The sequence below is a fragment of the Antrostomus carolinensis genome, unplaced genomic scaffold, assembly GCF_000700745.2.
Source record: "Antrostomus carolinensis isolate BGI_N321 unplaced genomic scaffold, ASM70074v2 scaffold21934, whole genome shotgun sequence".
In the NCBI taxonomy this organism is placed as follows: domain Eukaryota; kingdom Metazoa; phylum Chordata; class Aves; order Caprimulgiformes; family Caprimulgidae; genus Antrostomus; species Antrostomus carolinensis.
In genome coordinates, this window is record NW_010308953.1 from 2,051 (window position 1) to 23,702 (window position 21,652).

At 45.3% G+C, this 21,652-nt stretch overlaps 2 protein-coding genes across 2 annotated transcripts in view; one reads left to right on the forward strand and one right to left on the reverse strand.

Annotated features, from left to right (window-relative positions):
- Positions 1 to 411: 411 nt before the first annotated feature.
- On the forward strand, positions 412 to 11,577 carry NUFIP2 (nuclear FMR1 interacting protein 2; the record flags this gene model as incomplete). The annotated part of the gene is made up of 3 exons (XM_010165958.2): positions 412 to 2,121; positions 10,056 to 10,088; positions 10,681 to 11,577. Coding segments are annotated over 3 exons (1,796 nt in total), but the record flags the coding sequence as incomplete, so codon positions are not given.
- Positions 11,578 to 20,573: 8,996 nt separating this feature from the next.
- The window catches only part of CRYBA1 (crystallin beta A1), a gene marked incomplete at its 5' end in the record, with an annotated part of 2,981 nt that continues 1,902 nt past the window's right edge, over positions 20,574 to 21,652 (reverse strand). The window contains 2 exons of the mRNA XM_010165959.1: positions 20,574 to 20,899; positions 21,052 to 21,194. Coding sequence (XP_010164261.1) covers positions 20,752 to 20,899; positions 21,052 to 21,194 — 291 coding nt within the window. The remainder of the gene's footprint in view (positions 20,900 to 21,051; positions 21,195 to 21,652) is intronic.

Consider the following 21,652-nt stretch of genomic DNA (forward strand, 5'->3'; position numbering starts at 1 on the left):
GATCCCTCTGTCTTGAAGCATCCTGGGAATTAATTTTTTTCTTCTTGTATGACCTGGAAATAGTAGCTGATGAAATAGCTCTCCAGCTTGCCAGTGAGCTTTAGTACAGCATATTTTCCTTACGTACTATCTGTATAGACTTTTGCTTTGTTTTGTTATCTATATGTCACCCCCTGTCATATGTGAGTCAGTAGCTGCTGGTAATTTCTGCTTAACCCTTCTTGCTGTGCCTTCCAGCAAATAAGCATGTGCTTTTTTTTTTTTTATGGCAGAAACTACATGTTTTCCTATTTTAAAATGTCTGCTTGAGGAAACTGGATATGTTTGGATCTGATTACAGCTTTCTGCAATCAGAAGTTTAACATTTCACGTTCTAATTCTTGCCTTTTGTTGGTTTTGGCTTTCTTCTAGGGTACGGAGAGCTAAATGGTAACGCAGGAGAAAGAGAAGTGTCATTAAAGGGCCTGTGCTCTGATGAAACCACCACCCCAGGATCCAGGGTACCCAATGGCAGCCAGCAGCTCGTAGACACTAACGTGACCCCAAAGCAGACTGTGAAAACCAGTGCTTTGGGGAAAGCTGGAATCAAAACTAAGAACTTCATTCAGAAAAATAGCATGGACAAAAAGAATGAGAAATCCTACGAGAATAAACTTAGAGAAAGCCAATCCTCAGACAAGCCAGAGGGAGTGTCTATCCCAAATGGTGTGGTCACCAATAATTCTAGCTACATCACAAATGGCTACGTAGGCAAAGGGGCCGATAACGATGGTAGCGGCTCCGAGAGTGGATATACTACGCCTAAAAAACGGAAAGGAAGGCGCAACAGTGCCAAGGGTTGTGAGAACTTGAATCTAGTCCAGGACAAAATAATGCAACAGGAGGTTAGTGCACCAACCTTAAAACAGGAACTTGAAAGTTTCAAGCCTGATTATAGTGAACAAAAGGGGAACCGAATTGAAAATACTAAGCCTGTTTGGAAATATGAGGCTGGGGCTAGTGGAGCAGGCCGGGGAAAGCCTGGGCTTGGGGACATACAGCGAAAAAACTCTGATGCCAAACCTGGGATTAGCAGCAAGAAGTTTGATGACCGGCCCAAAGGGAAGCACGCATCGTCAGCTACATCTAAAGAGGACTCATGGACCTTATTTAAACCACCCCCAGTTTTTCCAGTGGACAATAGCAGTGCTAAAATCGTTCCCAAAATAAGTTATGCAAGTAAAGTTAAAGAAAACCTCAACAAAGCAGCTCAAACCCCATCCACGTCGTCTTCGTCATCTTCGTCATCTGCTGGGGAAACTCAGGCCCAAACATCAAGTCGTCTGTCCCAAGTCCCCATGTCTGCTATGAAATCTGTTACTTCTGCTAGCTTCTCGAATGGGCCAATTCTAGCAGGGACTGATGGAAGTGTCTATTCTCCAGGGACCCAGCCACTGCTCTCAACTGCTGCTAGTACTGTACCATCAACCTCCTCCGAGTCAGTACCCCAGGACACCAGTACAACTTCAACAGCTCTCGAACAAAAGAAATCTAGCCTTTTTATCTACCCTTCAAATATGCAAACTGTGCTTCTGGGTACAGGGCAAGTCGATTTCCCATCGCAGACGAATCAGCAGAACCTGGGAGATATTTTCCAGAATCAGTGGGGCTTGTCTTTCATAAACGAGCCCAGCGCTGGACCCGAAACTGTTGTGGGGAAATCTGCAGATAATAAGTTAATGGAAGTGACATTTCAAGGGGAATATCCTGCCACTTTGGTTTCACAGTGTGCTGAAATCATTCCCTCAGGAACTGAACAACCTGTGTTTCCTAAGGCTTATGAGCTGGAAAAACGGACTAGCCCTCAAATTCTTAGTGCTGTTCTTAAGCCTGGGACTGCTGTTGAGGGTGGTGTCTTAGCTTTGGAGTCGCATCACACGGGTGACCTACAAAAAGCAGACACCGGTAGCCAAGGTGCTTTAGTGTTTCTTTCAAAAGACTATGAAATAGAGAATCCTCTGGCCTCTCCTACGAACAATTTGCTAGCCTCCGCCAAAGAACAGAGGTACCAGAGAGGCCTAGAAAGGAAAGATAGCTGGGGTTCTTTTGACCTGAGGGCTGCTATTATATATCACACTAAAGGTAATGGCTTAACTTGCTGCCTAAGGGCATTCTCTTCTCTTTTTTTTAAATATATATATATTTTTTTTTTTTAAGTGCAATATTCTAACATGATCTATTCCTTACAGCATTTCTGATTGTTTTAAAAATGAGCTCTTTGCTTGCATTTCTCTAATGGCAATAATGGTTTGGGAAAGTCATTCAAATGGTTGTTTAATTAATGTTGAGAGGTAATTGTTTCCCTATTCCTGTGGACAAGCGTAAGTGGTGTTGTTAGGGACGGTACTTAGCTAGTGTGGTTTATATTTTAATTCCTATGGAATGAGCAGGTCCTCCTAAGCTTCTTGGCACTGGAAGGAGTTAAATGTGTAGGTTCACCTGCTCTGTTCCAGCTTTACCTGGTGATACGTTGTCACTGAAGAGGCTTCACAGTCTGTACTCGCACATTTACCACCAAAGTGTTGCAGCTTCTCCCTTGGGCAGATCAGGCCATGAAGTCATGGCTTTGAAGGAAGAACAACATTATTCTGATGGCTTTTCATGGTGTGATGTATTTTACTTTTTAAGCAAACCCCCCACACACGCTTTTCCTCTGCCCTTTTTGGGTATTGTGGCAATGGCAAGACAGATCTTCGCTTATCAACTCTTCTGTAAGCTGCAGATTGAATTCTCTCCTTGTCTTGTAGGCCAAATCTTTCAGATTATTTTTCTGCTTTCATGGAGTCCTTTGCAGTCCAGCTCCTCTTTTTTTCCTGGTGTTTTTTTTTTGAGACTGAAATGACTCAAACATGATACAGACACTTTAAACTGGGAACAAAGAGAAGGAAGCCTGTGGGATGGCTTGCTTTCTGCTTTAGCCTCAGCCCCAGAAGCTCTGAGGTCTTGTGGCAGTTCTTGGCTTTTGGTCCTGGCTCACTGTTGACAGGAGCCTGGTTGCTGTTCCCTTTGGCACGGTGTTACATACCTACCCTTGGTGAACACAGGGGCAGTTCCTTTTTTATTTGCCTTTTCTTCCCTCTCCCTGCATCCCCCTACCCTGAGGGAAAAAAGGTGATAATCCATTTTTTGTTTACTGTTCCAGGTACATATGTGGATAATGTCTTGCTCCCCTCTCAGAGAGGCTGGTATTTGGTTGCCATTGGCAAATTTTCTCTTTTACCCATTGCCAAGTTCTTAAATTCCCTGCTCACACACTCTCTGTATAGCGTACAGGAACTTAGATGCCTTCCTTTAGTAATAGCAAGCTCAGACATTTAAAAATAATAGCTCCAAGTATTTTTTCCAGGTCATCTCACGATGTTTAAGCTCTAGTATTCTTGAGAACAGTGTTCATCAATTGATTTTTTTTTTTTTTCTGGGTCCTCTGCCCTCTGCTCAGTCTATTCCAGTATTGAAACAAGCTTTCTGTTCTCATTTCTTGTGTCTGCCTGCAGCCTAAATCCCAGTTTCCCATCAGAAAATGGGGGTACCAGAACAATCTGTTTCTTAAACTTCCAAGTTTCACCAACATTTAAGTTTGTCTCTCTTTGTTTTTTGTCAGCCTGAACTTCCTTGTAGAAAAGCTGCTCTGTACAGCCCCAGCAGGACTCATCAGCTCTCCCTTTCTCACTTAAAGACAGACCCCAGTAAAACAATAGTAACAACAGGAAAATAAAGAACACTCCCTTCCCCTGTCCTCTTAAAGAGGTGTTAACTTCAAAGTCTGGCTGCTTTTTAGTTCTTCTAAGCACAGGAGTTAATTACATTGAATGCTGAGAATGGACACCCAAAGCACTCTTTAAAATACTGTTTTCTGCTCTTTCCATTCTTCTGCATGTGAATTCTCTTGGTGTTGAGCATCCTGAGCAGAGATCCTTGCGATGCCCTGGGGAGATGGGTTCCTGCCCCACAGCTTCTCTGTGTAGATTTATTTTTCAAGCCCTGTCTATGCCAGCTTCAAGGTGCTAATTAGAGATGAAAGTTGATGGATGTTTCTAATCAGTGTGATCATTAATGCAGTGATAAGGGTGCTCCAAACAGCTTGAGCTTCTCTGTCTCCTACTGAAGATGCTATTGCTGGTTTACAAAGCAGGAGATCAGTCCAGGTCTTAGTATGTCTTCTGTGATGGTGTTGGGTGTTGCATTTCTGTTGTGTTCAAGTCTGTTGAGGTGGGTTGGGTTAAGGGCTGTGGGGAGGAGGCACCTTCCTCTGCCCCATGCAGATGGAAAACGCTGTCCCCTCTTCATGGCCGTGATCCTACAGCCAAAGCCCCTCGGGTGAGCTCCTGTAGCATGGGGTGCTGCAAAACGTCTAGAAAACAGAGCTGGCAGGGTGTGTTTGCAGGACAGCAGTGCAGTGGTTAATTCCCACACCATTCTCTCCGTTTATCTTGGGCTGTTTTCCTGAGGTCCTGCTCCTAGCCAACTAGTTCCTCTGCAGTAGGAAAGGAATGCTTTCACTCACTTATTTTTCCCAAGCTGCCTTCCCTTCCTCCCCGCTCAGGAGAGCAGGCAGGTTTGCCTGGGTCAGTGTTAGGGCGTCCTGGGCAGTTCAGTCCTTAGATTGTTTGGTTTTGATTTCAAGAGGAGGGTGAACTTCTCCCTCTTCAGATTGATCTGTTTGCTTTTGAGCAAAGTCTAGATAGTTTGATTTTCAAATCTGTCCTGCCTCTGGGGTTATGGACACAAAGAGAAAGGATTGCAGGGCAAGGACAGGGGTGAGTGTGGAGTACTGGTGGGGTCCCTACCCTGACCTTCTCCGTGTCCAGTAGTGCTACTCCTGGTGCAGGGATTAAGCTCTGGCAGTTGCAGTGAGGAATGGGCTCTAGCACGAGCAGTTCCAGTGCTTCAACCTTCAGTGTTTTATAAGCTGGCACCTTTTTTACACTGTTTGTGTCTGTAGCTGTGATTAGGTTATGTGGATCCTCATCTTGAACTGTAAATAAGCTATGGGAAAGCCTCCAGCTCACTCAGTAGCTTTGTTCCAGCAAGCCAGGCTTTTCCTGTGTGTGGTTTGCCCAGTGACTACAAGGGCTACCACAGATTGTAATGGCTTCACTGCTTCCCTGGGAAAGGATGGATGGAGGAGGTAGCACACAGGGTGGGCTGACTCTGGTGCTGTAATCCTCTTTAAACCACCACAGCCCTGTGTGTGATGGCAAGGCTGTGCTGGGCTGTACGGCTGGGTGGCTGCAGAGCAGAGCAAGGTCCTTGTGGAAGAAGCTGTGCTCGGTTGCATGTGCTCAGATTGCTTTTTCCCCAGAAGTCAGGACACTGGGAACGTGCTGGCAAGGCTGATGCACCTTCCTGCTCTTCTCTTGGATGCTTTTTGTGCTGATTTCTTCTGTGCCCCTGCTCCTTGCCTTGCTTTATTCTTTTTGAAAGACTCCCATGATCATCTGATCTGCTTGACTGTAAAACAGGATCCTTCACTGTGGCTGCCTCCCTTGACAGCGTGTGCCGCTTGGTGTTTATGACGGTGCCTTGAAGCACTCCGGGGTGACATACCTGATTTAGCAAGGTAGATCTGATGTAGTTGAGCACTGGTGGCCCTGCTGTTTATGTGGTTGGAGACAGGGACGGTAGCTTAGTGTGGAGACTGGAAGGACCAGGAAGGAGTGATACTCTTGCTTAGGGACATTGTCCCCATCTAGGTCAGAACGGAAATTCTACCTCAGTGTGGCATTGCCAAAATCCTCATCTTTTTGAAGTAAAACTGGTCCTTGCAGATTTTTTTTGGTCCTTCAAAAGAGAAGACTGGGTGTATCTCAGCTTTACGTATATCGAAATCAGTATCTTACTGCTTTAGTCCTCCTTTTAAAGACAGCTGGATGAAATATTTTATATCAGAGTAATTGTCCACACTTTGCAGAATTTCATCGTCTTTAGGCAGCTGCAGTCTTCCAGGCTGTGGTGTCTGTCACCATCACCGGGCTCTCTCTGGCAGGATTTATGGTGGGCAGCTCAGTACTTTGCTTGTCCTTAGCTAAAAAGCAAATAATCGAGCTCTCCAGTTCAGCTGCACAGTAGCAAAGAGCACATAGGTGGAGGAGAGGAAACTGCAGTGTTTCCCTCTTCTGTCTGTCCCCAAAGTTTCTGCCTGTGCTGCTGCTTTGTCCCTTCTCAGCATCTTCGTTGCACCAGCATCTCTGCTCGCATGAAGAAGCAGAAGAGCAGCATGGAAAATAGAGCGAGGCAGCATGGGCCAGCCAGGAGTGGCGTTCACCGGAATGGTGAACTGGGTCAGAAGAAATAGCCGAGCTGTGAATTCAGCAATTTTCATCCTTTACATCAGGAGAGGGAAAAAAAAAGCCTTGATTTCCCATCCCCCTTGGTGGGAAGGGGTTAGATCTCAGTCTTTTGCTTATGGTCTTGTGGGGCCTGAGCTGTGAGGCAAAAATTGATTGCATTCTCCTTCAAGTCTCTGCCTTTTGCAGTTGTCAGGATGGGTACAGTGTATTTGGTACAGCAATAAGTCTCCACAGCACTGTATTTTTAATCTTTGCTTTGGTTCCAGGGCAATCCCCTAACTTAATCCTTGTGTCCTGCAGATAGAAACAGAAAAATCAGACGAGGATGGTCCCACTTTGTTTTGTTTTGTTTAGGTTTTTTTAGCTCTTCATTTTAGGGACAATTGTCAGTTTATATGTTAGATTTATAAGCACAAAGAACTAGCACGGTGGCGTTATTCAGACACTTCTGTTTGCAGGGGCAGCCTCTCCAGCAAGGAAAATGTGTATAAAAGTGCCTGTCTTAACGAGTTATCACAGAAGGACTTGTTTTCCCCTGCAAGGTTATGTACCAATCCTGCTATAAAGTTTATTGACCTATGAGGAATCTCACTGCAATTCACCAGAGTGTGCCTTAGTCTGTTCCTGACATCAAAGCCTTTCTCCACTGACCCTTTGTTTCAGTGATAGTCTCCAGAAAAAGTGGTTCCTCTCCCTGGAACTCGTTAGGTGGATGTGACTGAGGCTCTCAGCAATTCCTCAGCAAACTGTGAGCCAGAGGGCTGTGGAGAGGCCAGCTAATTATAAAAATCCTGGAAAACATGAGGTTGGAAGGGGCACGGGAGGTGACCTAGTTCTGCCTCTGGCTCGGAGCAGGGCTGGCTTTGACGCCAGGTTGTGCAAGGGTTTGTTGATGGCATTTTCTCCAGCTGAGTTGGAGTCTGCTGAGAAGGAAGCATGCCATTTTCCCCGGCTGTGTGTCCTGTTTTGGGAATGGTGGCCCCTGTCTGTTGGTCAGGTCTTGACCTTCTTCCACTTTGGAAAGAGGCAGTACTAGGTTTTGGGTCCATATCTGAGAGGGCTGGACTCAGACTTGGTGAGAATACCCCTTGTCCCATGCAAGGGTGAGCGATGGTAGGAGTCCTTGCTTGAACTTGCCCTGGAAGCTTTATCCAGGGAAAGCGGGATCAAGAAAAGAGCTCTTTGAACCCAAGGAAGGAGGTTTGGGGCCTCTTGCATGACCAGCTCGTGGAGGCTGCCTGTCCTCCACCCTGCATCCCTGTGCTTGCTGTCTCGGGAGCTGGGGCTGGTGTGACAGTGGCTCTGTTGAGCTACCAGTCTGTCAGCTCAGTCGCTGAGGTCTGTCCAACCACTGGGACTTGTGACAGCATCTCGGGATCATCATAAGTGACCACAGTCTGTAACCAATCGAGAGCTGGGAGGAAAACTCACTCTAATGTATGACCAAGTAAAGCAAAATAAATCATAAAATCTCATTTTAAGATTGAAGGAAAACCTTCTTGTTTTCCTTGTTTTTTGTCACAGTTGGCCCAAGACTTTTTTTTCCTCTGTGAAGTTATTTCAGTTGGTAAATGTGCTTAACCTGTGCTATCTTGTATACACGAGCTGCTGGCCAGGTAGAGGGGAGGACCTTGCACTTGCTCTTCTGATGGCAGACAACATTCAGGAACAGTCAGTGTCATGGCCAGTTTGCTGATGCTGTTTGGTTTTGTAGATTTGTCATGCTGAGCATCTGCCAGCCAATGCATCCCCGTGTTGGGGATTTACAGGACACTTTATACCACCCTCTCTCCTACCTCTTTTTCTGAAGAAGAAGGAAGATTATTTAAGGTTGGATTTCTTATGGGGTTTTGAGGTTTTTTTTACAGAATTTTGACAACTTAAAGGTTTCTTATATTTTTTTTTCATAGCATCTTGCTGTCTATCTTATCAGGTACATGTTAATATAAGCAGTTACCATTCTTGTGGTGGCTGATGAAGTTAGAACCAAATGGAAGTGTAGAAGAAAGCACAGTCTGTTGCCTGGACATAGAGTAGTGGGCAGCACTTCAGCCTCTGCCTTTTATTTGATGCTCAAACGTTGGCTCTGATGTGGAGGAAGCAACAACTTGAGGGTAGTTTTCTGTCCCATGTCTTTGGGGAAAGCTGTTAAAACAGGGGATGTTCTTTAGCCGTTAGGAAATGATGCATCTAACTTCACTGAATGGAAAACTAACTCTGCTGGAGGTAATTTTAGTAGCTGGTTCATTTTACTTCTGGGGAACCTGCATGTGGTGGATGAGGGACTTGCTGGTCCTAAATAATGCTGGGTTGCTTATATCCTTGGGGGTTTTAGGGGCTGGTTACTATTCCCAAAACACTTTGGGTTCCCCCAGTGAAGGTGCAAAGTATTGCTGCTGTTATCATGCTGAAAAAAAATAACAGACCTTGTAAAATTTTGCCCAGACCTTCTGTACAAAAGGCTTAATTGTGCCGAGAGGGCTGGCAATATTTACTTGCATGCAATTTCCTGCCCCGGGGGTGCTTGAGATTGTAGCGGACAAAGGACAGATGAAGGGTTGGAGAAGGGACGTGAATGTGCAAGCGATTGATTGAGGTGACACTTGGCACACATCATGCTGAGGCCATGAGTTTTGTAGGGTTTTTTCTTCTTCCTTTCCCATTGCTGGTTAGTTTACTTGTTGCCTTGTTTTGTGCTTTACTGCACATGCCCTGTAGTTTAATAATCTGTTGCCATTCTCCATTCCTAGCCCCTACAAGGTCCTGTCACCCTCCTTTCTGGCAGAGGGGACACTTGAAAGATTGTTCCTGCAAGTTGTGTTCCTACTAGATGCTCCTTTTCTCTAATTTTGTCCCTTAAACTTGGGTGCAGGGTATACTTAGTGTCTTTATAAATATTCTAGCTTGCAAAATTCTGACTTGACAGTGTCTAAATGGAGTTATTTTGAATAGATCTCTGAAGATGTGACTTAATTTTGGGGATATTTTAAAGGGAAGAACCTTTTGTTTCTTCATGTGAATTAAAAGAGCGTTCGACTTTGCTGTTATTTCCTGGGTAAACAAAACCATGTGCTCTTTCAGCCAGAACTGGGCACAGTTTTATTTGTCTTTATCCCACAAGTGTGTGGTAGAGGTAAATTGGGGAAAGAACTGCAAGCCAAGCAGGCAGCCGGGTGTCTGGAGCATCACACCTTGTTCTCGGATGATGTGTTGGCAGCAGTTTTGCGGTGATGTTGGTAGAGTAATCTTTGCGTGGTGTCCTTCAGCAGATACATGCTGTGAACCATGAGGATCTCGCTTTGTCCAGCAGTTCTGATTTCACACAAGCTAAGTGTCAACTCATAAAAATCATCTCTCCAGGCTACTTGTTGAGGCTGTAATGTGTGAAGCAGCGTTGGAGTCAGAGTAGCAAAGCCTGAAGTTAGATGGTGATTTGTAGGAGCGGAGAACGGCGATGACATTCCTGATGCTCAGTTTGGCCATCTGACCCTTAAGACCACGTTACAGCGTCTCTCTGCCTTATATTGCTGGATTATTCATGTAAAATTTGTGCAGTCCTGTGGGCTGGATGGGGTTGGCTTTGTCTGAAAGCCTCGGCACAACTGCAGCGGTGTTGTGCCACGCTTGGAAAATTAAAGCAAAAAAAATTAAAGTTTGGAGTTGTCTGTAATGGCAGCATCAATCTGCATAAATAATAACAATGGTCTTCTTGTTTTGCCTCCACAGAAATGGAATCGGTTTTGAATTTGCAGAAGCAAGGTAAGGATATTGGGAAGAATAAATAAACTAAGTTGCTTTGTCCTGCACTGTCTGTTGGGATGGGTGATGAGAGCGGGTTGTCTCTGCATCCAGAGACACCCCAGTTGAGTTCTTCAGCACTTGCTGTTTGCAATCTGTGTTTGAATCACCAAAAGTTTGTGATAGTAAGTACTGGTGGGGTGTTCAGAAAGAAGCAGAGTCTCTAAAAGAGCAATAAAAACAGTGTCAAATGAGATTTAATGAGTCTTCCCTGTACGTATGTAGTAATTGCTTTCTATTTCTGGTGCTGGGTGTCACACCTAGAGTAAGTTTTGTGTTCTGGTCTCTCCCACACCTCACCTGTGAAGATGTTCTGGGAAGAGTGGTGAGTGGAGCTGGGTGTGCTGCTGCCCTGGGGGTACTGTGGGGAGCTGGCTCTGCTCTGTTAGGCTCAGCCACGGCTCCTGACTGCATTTGCAGGAGGTGGTGTCACTGGGGGTCCCAAGGAAAAGTTTATTAACGGATGAGTACCTTGCAGATCTCTTGTGAATGTCTTCAGCCACGTGTCCTGAAAGTAGCTTGTCAAAAACTTAGGATTTTGCTTTCTTTCCAGATCCCAAAAGGATAATCATTTACGATGAAGCCATGGATCGCCCGGATCAATGAAGGTAGCAAGACGAGACTGCCTGTTATAACCTTTCTGCAGCATTTGTGCTGTTCGTGGGGGACAAAAGGCTTTTATGCTCCTTCTAAATCTTCAGTGCAGCAGAGGAACCATAACTAGAATCACAGGATAATATATACAAATATATATATAGTTATTTAAAAATGGCAACTGAAAGTAATTAGACTCTTAAGGAATCTGAAAATTTATTTCAACGAGACTACACACGTGATTATTTAATCTCCGGTACTGAATAGATTTTTTTCAGTTTTTTGTTTTCTTTTTTTGTTTAAAGAGTGAATGCAAGAGATTAATGAATACAGACTCAATTTACAAGCCCGGTTCTAAAGTTCCTGCTGTCGTCTACAAGGGCAACAGCAACCCACTGGAGAAGCATTTCCACTTGACAAGGTTTCTGTTTCTTGTTCTGTGACTGTAGTGACACACTAATCACAGGGAAATCAGGATGATTCACCATCCTTCATCTCCCCTTTCCCTTCCACCTCCCCTATTTGGGTTAATTAATTTTTTGTTCTGTTTTGTTTTCATTGAATGCTGGAGAAACGCCTTGAAGTTTGCGGAGTTTATCTTTTTTTTTTTCTCCAGAGAATTATAATCCGCATGTTTTGCCAGGAGTAAAGCAGCCAGTTCTATGCTGGGGATATTGTCTTAAAGCAGCATTCTTCTGGGGGAAAAGATGATAATACTGCAGTTCTAGGATGCATGGTGAAGTCATACAGTTGACCTGGCTCCGGTTACACGTGGGACTATGACAACTGAAGAGTTTTTTCATTTTAAAAGGCAACATGCAAAAATAAGCAATCTGTTTAGGCATTTAATATGGAGGAAACAAAAAAAAACCACAACAACAACAACAAAAAAAAAACATTGTTCCCACAGTTTAATGCCATTGTATTATTGGGAGCAAAAAAAAAAAAGGTATCTTCTGCTTTCAACTGTAGGTGCTTCGTATTTGCTCTGTCTGTCTCCTAACACTAAATGTGCTGGATTTTTTTCCCATTTTCATTGGAAAACTGAAGAGGAAGTGAGTTCTGCTGACTTTCACCCTTATGGAATTATTTTTTTCTCTTTAAAAAAAAAAATTAAAAGGAAAAAAAAAAAAAAAAAAGGAAAAAAAAAAAAAAGAAAAAGAAAAATGGGAATTTGAATCCTTTTCAATTTGTCCATAGAATGCCAATGGCTGGGCTTCCCACACCTGCCCGTTGGAAATGCTCTTTTATATTTTAATGCAGTCTGTGTATTTCTGGGCTCTGCTTCTAATTATCTCTTAATAAAAATATATTTTATTACAAAAATGGAGGACTTAGGAATGAAAATGATAATTTAAAAATTAAAAAAAAAAAAAAATAAAAAAAAAATCCCAAGGAAAGGAAAGCTGCTTCCCATCCCAGCAGTGGTAGAGAAGGCCGAGCAGACTGCAGGCTCCAGCTGTGTAACCCGCTCTGTCCCATTGCAGCTTGTGTAGCGCGTCCAAATCATCTTGGGGTTGGGTAGTTTTTCTGGGTTTTGTTAAAAGATGGAAAGTTCATAAGGTCCAGTGCGAGAGCAAGCAGTGAATGAAGCAAAAATGGGTTTTTCTGACCCACCCAAGCTCCACATGCACCCAATGCTCATCATGGGTGTTTGTGGCTGAATACTGGCTGATGTGTATCTGGGCACCAAGGGCAGCAGCAGTTGGTGTCTCCTAAAATTAGACTGGACCCTATGGGGCATTACAGGAAGCAGATAAGCCCAAAATTTTTGCCTACCCCTTTGTGCTTAGATTTATCCACTTTTTTGTTTTGTTTTGTTAATTAGGAGTATGTAGCATGTGTTTTTTTTAATTGTTTTTATTCTTTTAATAAGATTGTTCCTGAATGAGACGCTTAGGTTCATGGTGGGACAATGAAACTTAATTCTGTACCTTTTTGTAAGATTGATAGCTTTCTGCCACGCTTAGTTTTAAAAGTTTGACTATGGATTGCCTAACTCCATTTTATGTATAAAATACTATATAGTATAATACTGTAGTGTAATACTATATAGTAATCATGTCTTGTATCAGTCCAGGTTCAGAAATGTGTGGTTGGCCAGTCGCAAATTGTTCTGTTTCACCTATAAACTGTACCACCTGGACAGGTGTGTGTAACTTGCAGATGTATAACATGTTTACAGATGTGCCCGACATCTAGTCCTCAGACTTTCCTGTTTTTAATTCTGTTGAGTCTCCCAACTGCTTGCCAAAAGTTGGAATCGCCTCCGGCTCTGCTGCAGAAGAGCTGGGGCCTTCCTGAGCTTTAAAGTGTTGAACAAACTGGACAGTGGGGCTGGGAAGATTTAGGTGGGGAAAAAAAAAAATGTTCTTTTCTTTTTAATTGTTGTTATTATTTTCAAAAAGTTGAAGGTTAGTAGCAAAGTTTCCAGTTTGTTTTACTGGCTTTAAGGCTCTGCTGTGTATTTATTTGCCTTGTGTAGTCACTTGTCGCCTTAAGGGCTGGGTTCCATTTAAAAAAAGGTATAAAAAGAAAAGGAAAAAAAAAAGGCAAAAACAAGCCCTGTTTTGCTTACCTGGGGTCTGTGCTGTCCTGGTCCCCCCCTGCCTCCAGTTCTGCTCTTGGGTCCGGCGCGATGCCGAAGCCGAACAGCAATAACCTGTGCTGAATCTGACCCTTGGTGTTTAGAAAGATCCAAGTCTTGCTGAATATTTGAGGACGCTCATCTTGACCTAGTCCAGTCTGTCTCCTAAATAGTGAAAGAAATGCTGAAAGAAAGATGGTTCAGGGGATGGGTTGGGTTGGTTTTCCCCAATGTTCCTCCCCGCTGCTTTGCCTCGCTGCGTGTGGCCTCGTGCCGCTGGTGCCCATCCAGAAACACCCTCTCAGCTTCTCTGCTCTATTCCTCACCATCCTCTCTTCAGATATCTGTCTGTCTCCCTGAGCTCCACATGCTAAGCAGTTAGGAAATCCTCTCTCTGAGCTCCCCTAGCTCCGGCTCGCCGGCACAGGCAATGTTTCTGGGATAGACTATTGCCTAGAGCCAGGCAGGACCATGGAAGAAACTTCCTCGTGCCGTTGTGTAACTTGCCCTGTCGCTATTTGCAGTCCTCCCGAAGTCCTCACACAATTCTTTACTGAGCACTTATTAAAAATATCTTAAGATTTAATCTGTTTTCTGATTATTTTTGTGTAAACTTATAAAAAAAAAAAAAAAAAGAATCTGAAATTGAGCTGTGACTAATTTAGCACATTTAAATAATGCTAAGGTGTTGCTGGTAAGTCTCATGTTTTGGGTTTGTTTTGTTTTGTTTGACTCAGAGTATTAGTACTGTAGCATAAACCAAATACAGCCTGGGAAGGGGTGCAGCAGCCTCCCCTCCTGGGTCTGCACCCGAGGGTGTCTGTGCGTGTGGAGGGGTGAGGAGCTGGTGTGTGTGCACGAGCATCTCGCTCGCCTGAGGAGAGCGAGCGTATATTTATTTGTGCCATTGTTTTCATTACACTGAGTAAAGTTTTAAAACAAAAACCCTTAAAATGTGTAGTATCAGAAAGTGGCACTAAGGGTGAGATCATGACCTATTTTTTTTATTAGCTATGAAGATACTAATTCAGGTTAAGGTTTCTCTCCCATTTCTGTTCCCATTGTGGATCTGACAAGTCCCTTTCCTCTGGTTCCCTTGCCAGTCTGTCTGTTTATCAGAGTGAGGATTCCTGCAGGGGCAGGGGCTGTCTCCTTTCTCCTCTGGTCCTTTCCCACTACTCCTCTTCTGCCAGCAGGTCCTGTCAGGTGTCTCTTGTACAGGGTCTCCTCCAACATTGGAGTCTGTACCACTGGAGAGATCCAGCCCAGGGTCTGCTTTTTCTTTGGTGGATCAGGGAGTGTTTCACCCACTCCAAGAGATGATTTAAAAGCCGCTCTGTGCTCCCAGTGACAGTGGTTTGGGGACCTTCAGCCTCTCTGCTCTCTCCCACTCCACCTGCCCTGTGGATTGGCAACACGATGGCTTTCAAGGTTTGGTTGGAGTTTTTGGTTTTGGTTTAAACTTGCCTTGGTTGTCTGTGAAACCTGTTTTCAGCGTGTAGGAATCTCTCCTCTCTTGGACAGTGTGGGTATAGCTCCAGGGCATGGTTTCTGTGCTAATCCACTTCAAATCATGGTCCTTTCTGAACTGTAAATCCACTGTTTGCCTTTTGTAGCTGCTGTGACTTTCTTTGAAATGTGGAGGGGAAAAAAAAAGAAAACAAACAGTTCTCATTAGGTTTGGAGGATACCAGCTATTCTGGCAGCTGGGAGCAGGTGATGGGTGAACCAGCTAGCTAAATCGAAAGGAATATCACTTCCTGCTTGGGGGGGGGAGAGAAAAAAGAAAGAAAAAAAATATATAGAAGTTGTCCTCTCAGTTACATGTGTAATTGTCACTTCTCACCTTCAAGAGTGTTACCATAGCACGATAGCATCCTTTCCAGAAGTGGCCAGTGGGTGACCTCAGGGACATCTGGGAGCGATGGCATTCACAGGCGTCTTTCAGGACTGCTGGTAGTTTAGTTTTTCTGTGTGTTTAGTTTTTGCTCTTGATTCAGCATTTTCAGTTAATTGCTTGGTCGAAGCTTTCAGGAGTCTCGTCCCTAGAAGATTTTTCTGTATGTACGTCCGTAGTGATTTGTTTTCCTTACAGAGGCTGTTTACAAGGGAGATGGTCGAGGTCAGGAGGGGAGAGAACGAGGCTATACCTAATTTAAAGCTGCTACACATTTTCAAACCGGTGCATAAGGCAGGAGGAGGGCTGGGGCTGGAAGAGCTCTAGTGTGGTGGAATAGGTGAAGAAGCCAGAGTAATTCTGGCTTTGGCCACCACGAGAGCATTTTTTCCAGGCAGAAAGGACCCTCAGGCAAGCAGTTGAGAAGCAGGAACCTGGACTGGTGCAAAGGAGCAGAAGATCTTGGTCTGCACGGCCGGACATGCTACCTTCCAGTGATGACAGAGCTTTAGACATTTGCACAATACGTGTTCCACCACAGGGTAAGGCTGGCTTCCTTGTGTCCTGCTCGAGATCCTCCAAAGTGGCATTGCTCAGCAGCAGAACACCGAAGCAGTGGACATCTGGGGAGGCACATGAGAGCTCCGTGGTGGCCTTGTGTTGGGGGTGTGAGACCCTCAGAGACACGCTGCCGGGGGTGTTGGGATGCTCTCAGTCCTGGGACGGGAAGAAAAGTCCTACGTGTGCTTTCCCCAGGGGATGCTGAGCTGTATTTATCTTGACTGTTAATCAGAAAGCTTCGTATAACATGTCCAGAGCTCTAAAGCCATTTTGTAAGATAGCAGTATCCCTTTTCTACAGCCTTATTAATGAGTAGACTATCTTTAAAAAGAAGAAAAAAAAAAATATATATATATAGTTCATTTCTTTCTGTGGTATGAAACTTGTGTACTTTGAACATATGAACGTTTAGCAAACACAGAACTTAAAGTTTTCTTAAAAAAACAAACAAAAACAACAAAAAAACCACCCCTGTCTGCTTTCCATATGGTCTTTCCTCAGGTGCTAAATAAGGGTTCCAAAAATGGATACTGCTTTAGGAGTTTCCGCTTTATTCTTAAAATACATATTTTTTTTTTTTTTGCTTAGGTGTTGTAAAGATATTTTAACAAGAATGTTTTTTTTTTTAATGTAAATAAGATGGTGTCTTTAATTTTTGTTTTATCTCCCTTTTGTCTATATTGAATAGTCTAATTTTCATTTTATCCTTTTGAGAAGGACCTTCTTATGACCTTCCTTGAAGACATTTCATTAAGTGTTGCTGCATTTAAGAATGAATCTACAACTGTTCATTGTCTTGGATTAATGCTGCTGCTATAAGTAACCCTGAAAATCAAGAATGTGTGATGCACTTTTTGTTTTGGTTTGGTTTGTTTTTTTTACATGACCACGTAGTTCCTCTGCGGATAGTTGAACCCTCCTGTAACAACAGCCACTAACTCTGCGGGTAGCGTAGGAACTGGGGGAGCTGGGGTGTAGGAGAGGGGTGTACCTGATTTTGGTGCTGACCTACAGGAATTTCTATGCAAACGCAAGCAAAGGAGAACTCTGAACTTGAGAGAACACTGTGCTTTTGTTTTTTCTTCTTCTTTTTTTTTCTCTCTCCTTCCTTTTCTCAAGCTGCTATTGGAAGGGGTAGTGCAAATCCCTTGAGGTTTTCAACTTCTCCTTCCTCCGTGGCTGGTGGTGCAGGGAGGATGCCTGAGTAATGTGTAAGGTAGAAAAAAAATCTCCATCAACTCTTCTCTTGTCTCTGGTTTTAATATTTTTATTTTCTCTTTCAATCTTTGGAAGGAAATAGCTCATCTCTGCAAAAAGATCTTAAGGCTTTATCTCAATGTGAAGTTAACCAGCAGTATTAAAGATTGCAAGGCCTCCTTCCCGCCCTTGGGGAGCAGTTTGCTCCTTCTCCAGCTGCCCTCGGGTTCTGAGGAGCGGTCGGTACCTGGAGTTGGATGTTTTCCAAGGAAAAAGCCATTCCAGGCCATCACCCCAGCTGAAACCTGACGTCTGAGGTGTGAAAGCCCATGGCTTAGGGAGTCATGGAGGGAGGTCTGGCTGCGTTGAGGTGCTGCCGCAGGGCACGGGCAGGTCCAGAGCATCTTCTCTTAGTGGGTCACACCTGGACCGCTGCGGGGGGATGCGTGCTGTGACAGAGGGCTTCACTGCGGGGGGGGGAGGGAAGGGAATTTACTTGACTATTTATAAAAGATCCTTTAGGAAAATAAAGTACCTCTGTAAAGCGAGGGAAGAATAAGGAAGGTCTAAAGTTGTGTAGGAAAAACAGTCAGGGATTAGAGCTGCCTGGGAAGTTGTGTGTAAATACTGTAGGCCAGAACTCGCTGCCTGTTTCATTGCTTTATTCAGCATCTTTTTTTTTTTTTCTTTTTTTCCTTTTTTGGGCCAGCGTTTGCTCTTTTACACACACAGTGTGTGTACATCCAACTCAATGTGCCTTGCGTGTGTGCTTGGTGGTGCTGAGGAGAGTTTGTAGTGATGTGTGAGCTGCTGGGACAGCCGGGTCCTGGCTGGCAGCGCGATGACCGTCCCCCTTCAACAGTTGAGGGTTTGTCACTGTCCCTGGTGACCCATCAGGAGCTGTGTAGTGGCTGTTTTACAGTTTGGGGATGATGTCCTGTGGGGTGGCACCTTTCCTTTCTTAACACAAGCTGTTTTCTGTGGCTTTGGAAGGGAGTGGAGGGGAGAGAGAGAAGCTCCTTTGCTGTTCTCCTGCGACAAAAATAAGCGTTGCCACGCTTCACCTGCAAAGGGAAAACATGCGACGGTCTGCAGCATGTGTGCTCTGGAGTTAGGGCTCTGTGGTGCCAGGGACCCCGTTACCCAGGGGGGGTTATTCCCCTTCCAGGTTGTGATTCTTGTTCCTGTAGGGTTTTTTCTTTTTGTTTATTCTTTTTTTGTAAAGGAGAAGTAATCACGCCTTGCTTAAAGTTAACGAAATAGAAACGCTTATGTTTGCAGTCAGTGCAATTCTCGTGTCTTCATCTCTCTCCCGACTCACTCGCCCCAATGTGTGATTTCTGTCCGAGTCCTGTCTGTGCTTCTGCCACTGTAAATGTGAAAGCTTGCTTGCGTTATTTCCTAGAAATGCATTTTGCACACTCGGGTTTCGCTGAAGCTCCGTGAAAAGGTTAGTTTGAAGCAGATTGAATAAAGCTATGCACATGTTTTGAAAGTTTTAATTTGTGTCTCATTACCAGAAGTGACTTATCTGCCCTCTTTTGCATTCCTGTGCTGTCATTGCCTGCATTATCTTCACCATCTCGGAGGGTATGATGTAAGGTGACAGTTCTTTGCTGACAGCTGTAGCAGAAAACTGGCGCTTCTTGATTTTTTTAGTAGCCTATCTCTCCCCTTTGCTTTCTCTGTATCTCTCTGTATAGTTATATAAATATATATATTATTTTTTTATTTTAAAGAGCCTACTTTAGTAATTGAATTAGAGGGAGCGGGGTGTACTGGCTTGTGTTTCAGATAAGCTTCGTGCTGTCGGATGAACGAGTGCCCTTTTTTATCCGGTTGAGAGCACGGCGGTGGTACCCGCCAGCGTCCCACCAGGGGTGGGGACAGGGACAGGGAGCGTGAGGCTCGGCCCCGTGCGAAGCAGCTTTGAGGAGGGGATGGAGATCAGTTGCAGGCTGATGCTGTGGGCAAAGTTAAGCCTTCTAGTGATAAAATTAACCGAAGAGAAACCTTCCTGTTGCGTATTGCCACTGTGAGGCGGGAGGGACAGGCTTCCTCGCTGTCCCTGCTGCGTAGTGCATGGCCTGCTGGAGCGGAGGGTGGGCTCCTGCCCCGGGTGAGAGCTTCCTTTTGGTTTTGTGTTCATGAGTTGGGTGCATTGGGTTGCAGGTACCACCTTTAGAAATGTGTTGCTTAGCCCAGAGTCTTTGTGCAGGAGAGTCGGGATTTTGTGATGGGAGAAGGACCCTGACAGCTTTCTCCTCATGTTCCCTTCGCCATGGCAGAAATTTGTACTAACTTGACAGCTTTTTTTCATACAGAACAGGGCTGCTTTTCTATCTACCATCACACGTGTACTTACACACCTTCAGCGGCTTGCGAGCCTCTGAAGGTCCTCGACTTGTTTACTGGGGGGACGGATGCCCCTCTCTCCCCCTCCCTGAATATTTCAGGGTTAAGGGAGGTGCGAAAACCAACCGTGAGCTGCGATGGGAGAGGCCCTTCCAGGCGGAGCCGCCGGAGCCGTCTCCTCTCCCACCCTCCCCGTCGATAAGTTCTCATTTCCTTCGATTTCCTGGTGTGTATTAAAATCGCTGCGAGGGGTTGTGCTCTACCTGCTCAGGAGCTGAATTACCTCTGACCCGCGGAGAGGGGCGGCCCCTCTTTGTTGTCGATGTTATAGTGTGCGACCACACGGATCCCTAAAGGTAGTCTTTTGTTTTCTTCTCCCCTCCCCAATATTTCCAATTAGGTTAATGCACTCTGTGTGCCTAGCTGGAAAAGTGTAGGCATTTTCCCCAGTCGTGAGAGGGTGGCTAGAAGAGTTAGTGTAATAACCTGCTGTAGCTGTGTCTGGCGCAGCCCCTTGCGCTGGTATGGGTGATGTCACGGACTGTAAGGATAGGTAATGTCCATGAGCTGTAATGGCATGATGTATCTTTACCAATGATGTCATACTTCACACTAAATGTTTAAAAAAGAAAAAAAAAAAAAAGTTACCTGAAATTTTGTTTATTCTGCACCAACAGGTCTTCAAAATTTATCCAAATTTTATTATTTTATCAGGAAAAAATAAAAAATAAATTTGTGTAGATCGAATACGTTAAGACAGACAATAAGTGATGTAAATTGTTGAATAAAAATTTTAAAGTTTGTGGGTGTCGGCGTGCGTTTCTTTTTTTGCGCTCTCAGGGAGCAAAATCCCTTGGCCCTGGGGACACTGCGTGGCTGACAACGTGACTTTTGGTCCCTCAGGCCTGGCACCACTGGCTGCAAAGCCTGTGACCCACGTGGCTGTGTGTACCTGGGTGCCTGGTCCTGGTCCAGCTCGGGGGGCTGGGAGCATGGTGTCCTTCACCTTGGCTGGAGAAAGGGAGGGCAGGGAGGAAGGGAAGCGAGATGGCTGCAGATCTGCAGTGACTGAGGATTTGGCCGCTGTGTGTGTGCGTGTGAGATGGTTGGGAGATGAACTTAGTGCCTTGGTGTGAGCCCCAGAGGGCTTTGGTCCTGCTTAAAATAGGCAGGAAAGAGTCTGGTCCCTGTTACTGGGATGGGGATGTGACTTCAATCCCAAACACACAACAGCAAACACCCACCAAGCCAGTTTATCTTTTTCTTTCAGTCACATTTATTGGCACTTGTGGCAGTTGGTACTGTTTGGGAGTGTTGTTCCATAAGCAGTTGCAGTACAAGAAGGGGTGGTTATTTCGGGAGGGGAGTATTAGCACCAAAAGGGAGCTGGTGAGCTTTAGAAACCTTGCAGAGATGGACTGGAAAATGGGGAGCTACTGCTGGACACGCCTCATGGATTGGATCTGGGAGGTCTGGGCGTGTGAACCCCACTCTCTCCAGTGCTTGTAGTCTCCTCCGTGGTGGTCGGACTCCAGGACGTACTGGTAGCCACGGTACCCGGGATACTGGTAGCAAACCCATCTGGAAGAAAAGGAGTTGTCAAGTGGCCAGCAAGGGGACAAGATTCTAAGAGGTAAGTAAGGGGGTTACGGGGTGTCCCCCCTCCAACCGTGGCAGCACAGCGATGGCAGTGGCTTGTCTCTGCTGCCCGTGCCCCTTTGCCCGTCACTTACGCGCCGCACTGGATCTTCATGGAGCCCACTTCATTGTTGGCCCAGCCCATGGCCTGCAGCGAGGGGTAGTCATCACCGATCTCCCACTGGCGGCCGATGAAGTTGTCTTTCTCGAAGACAGTGATCTTGGATTCCTTGTGATTCTAGGGAGGAAGAGGAGGGGGTGAGGATGATGTGCATGGTGGGACAATGGCTGCCCCTTCCTATGGTATTGCTCGGAGGGTTTGCTAGAGAGGAAGGTGTTCAGACCCTGGGCTGTGGGGTTTTTTTTTTTGGGGGGGAGGTGGTTTTCCCAAAGCCCAAATGTGTGGAGGTGCTGGGCCAGGATGGGGTTGGCCTGGGAGATGTCAGTGACAGCTATGCCACAGCTACCCTCTGAGGCTGGCTGTCCCCCAGCTCTGGTCACATCCAGCTGGCCCAGAAATTCCCTTAAAAGTTTTAGAAAACAGGACAGCAACAGCAAATCCTGCCAGGCACAGCAGGGAAGAGCTGAGCCCACCTCAAGGAGCTTCTGCCACCCACAGAGCCCCTTGCATGTCTGTTTGCCCTTTCTACCCTCACTCCCTTGGCCTGGTGCTATTGCCTGGGACCTTTTAATGGG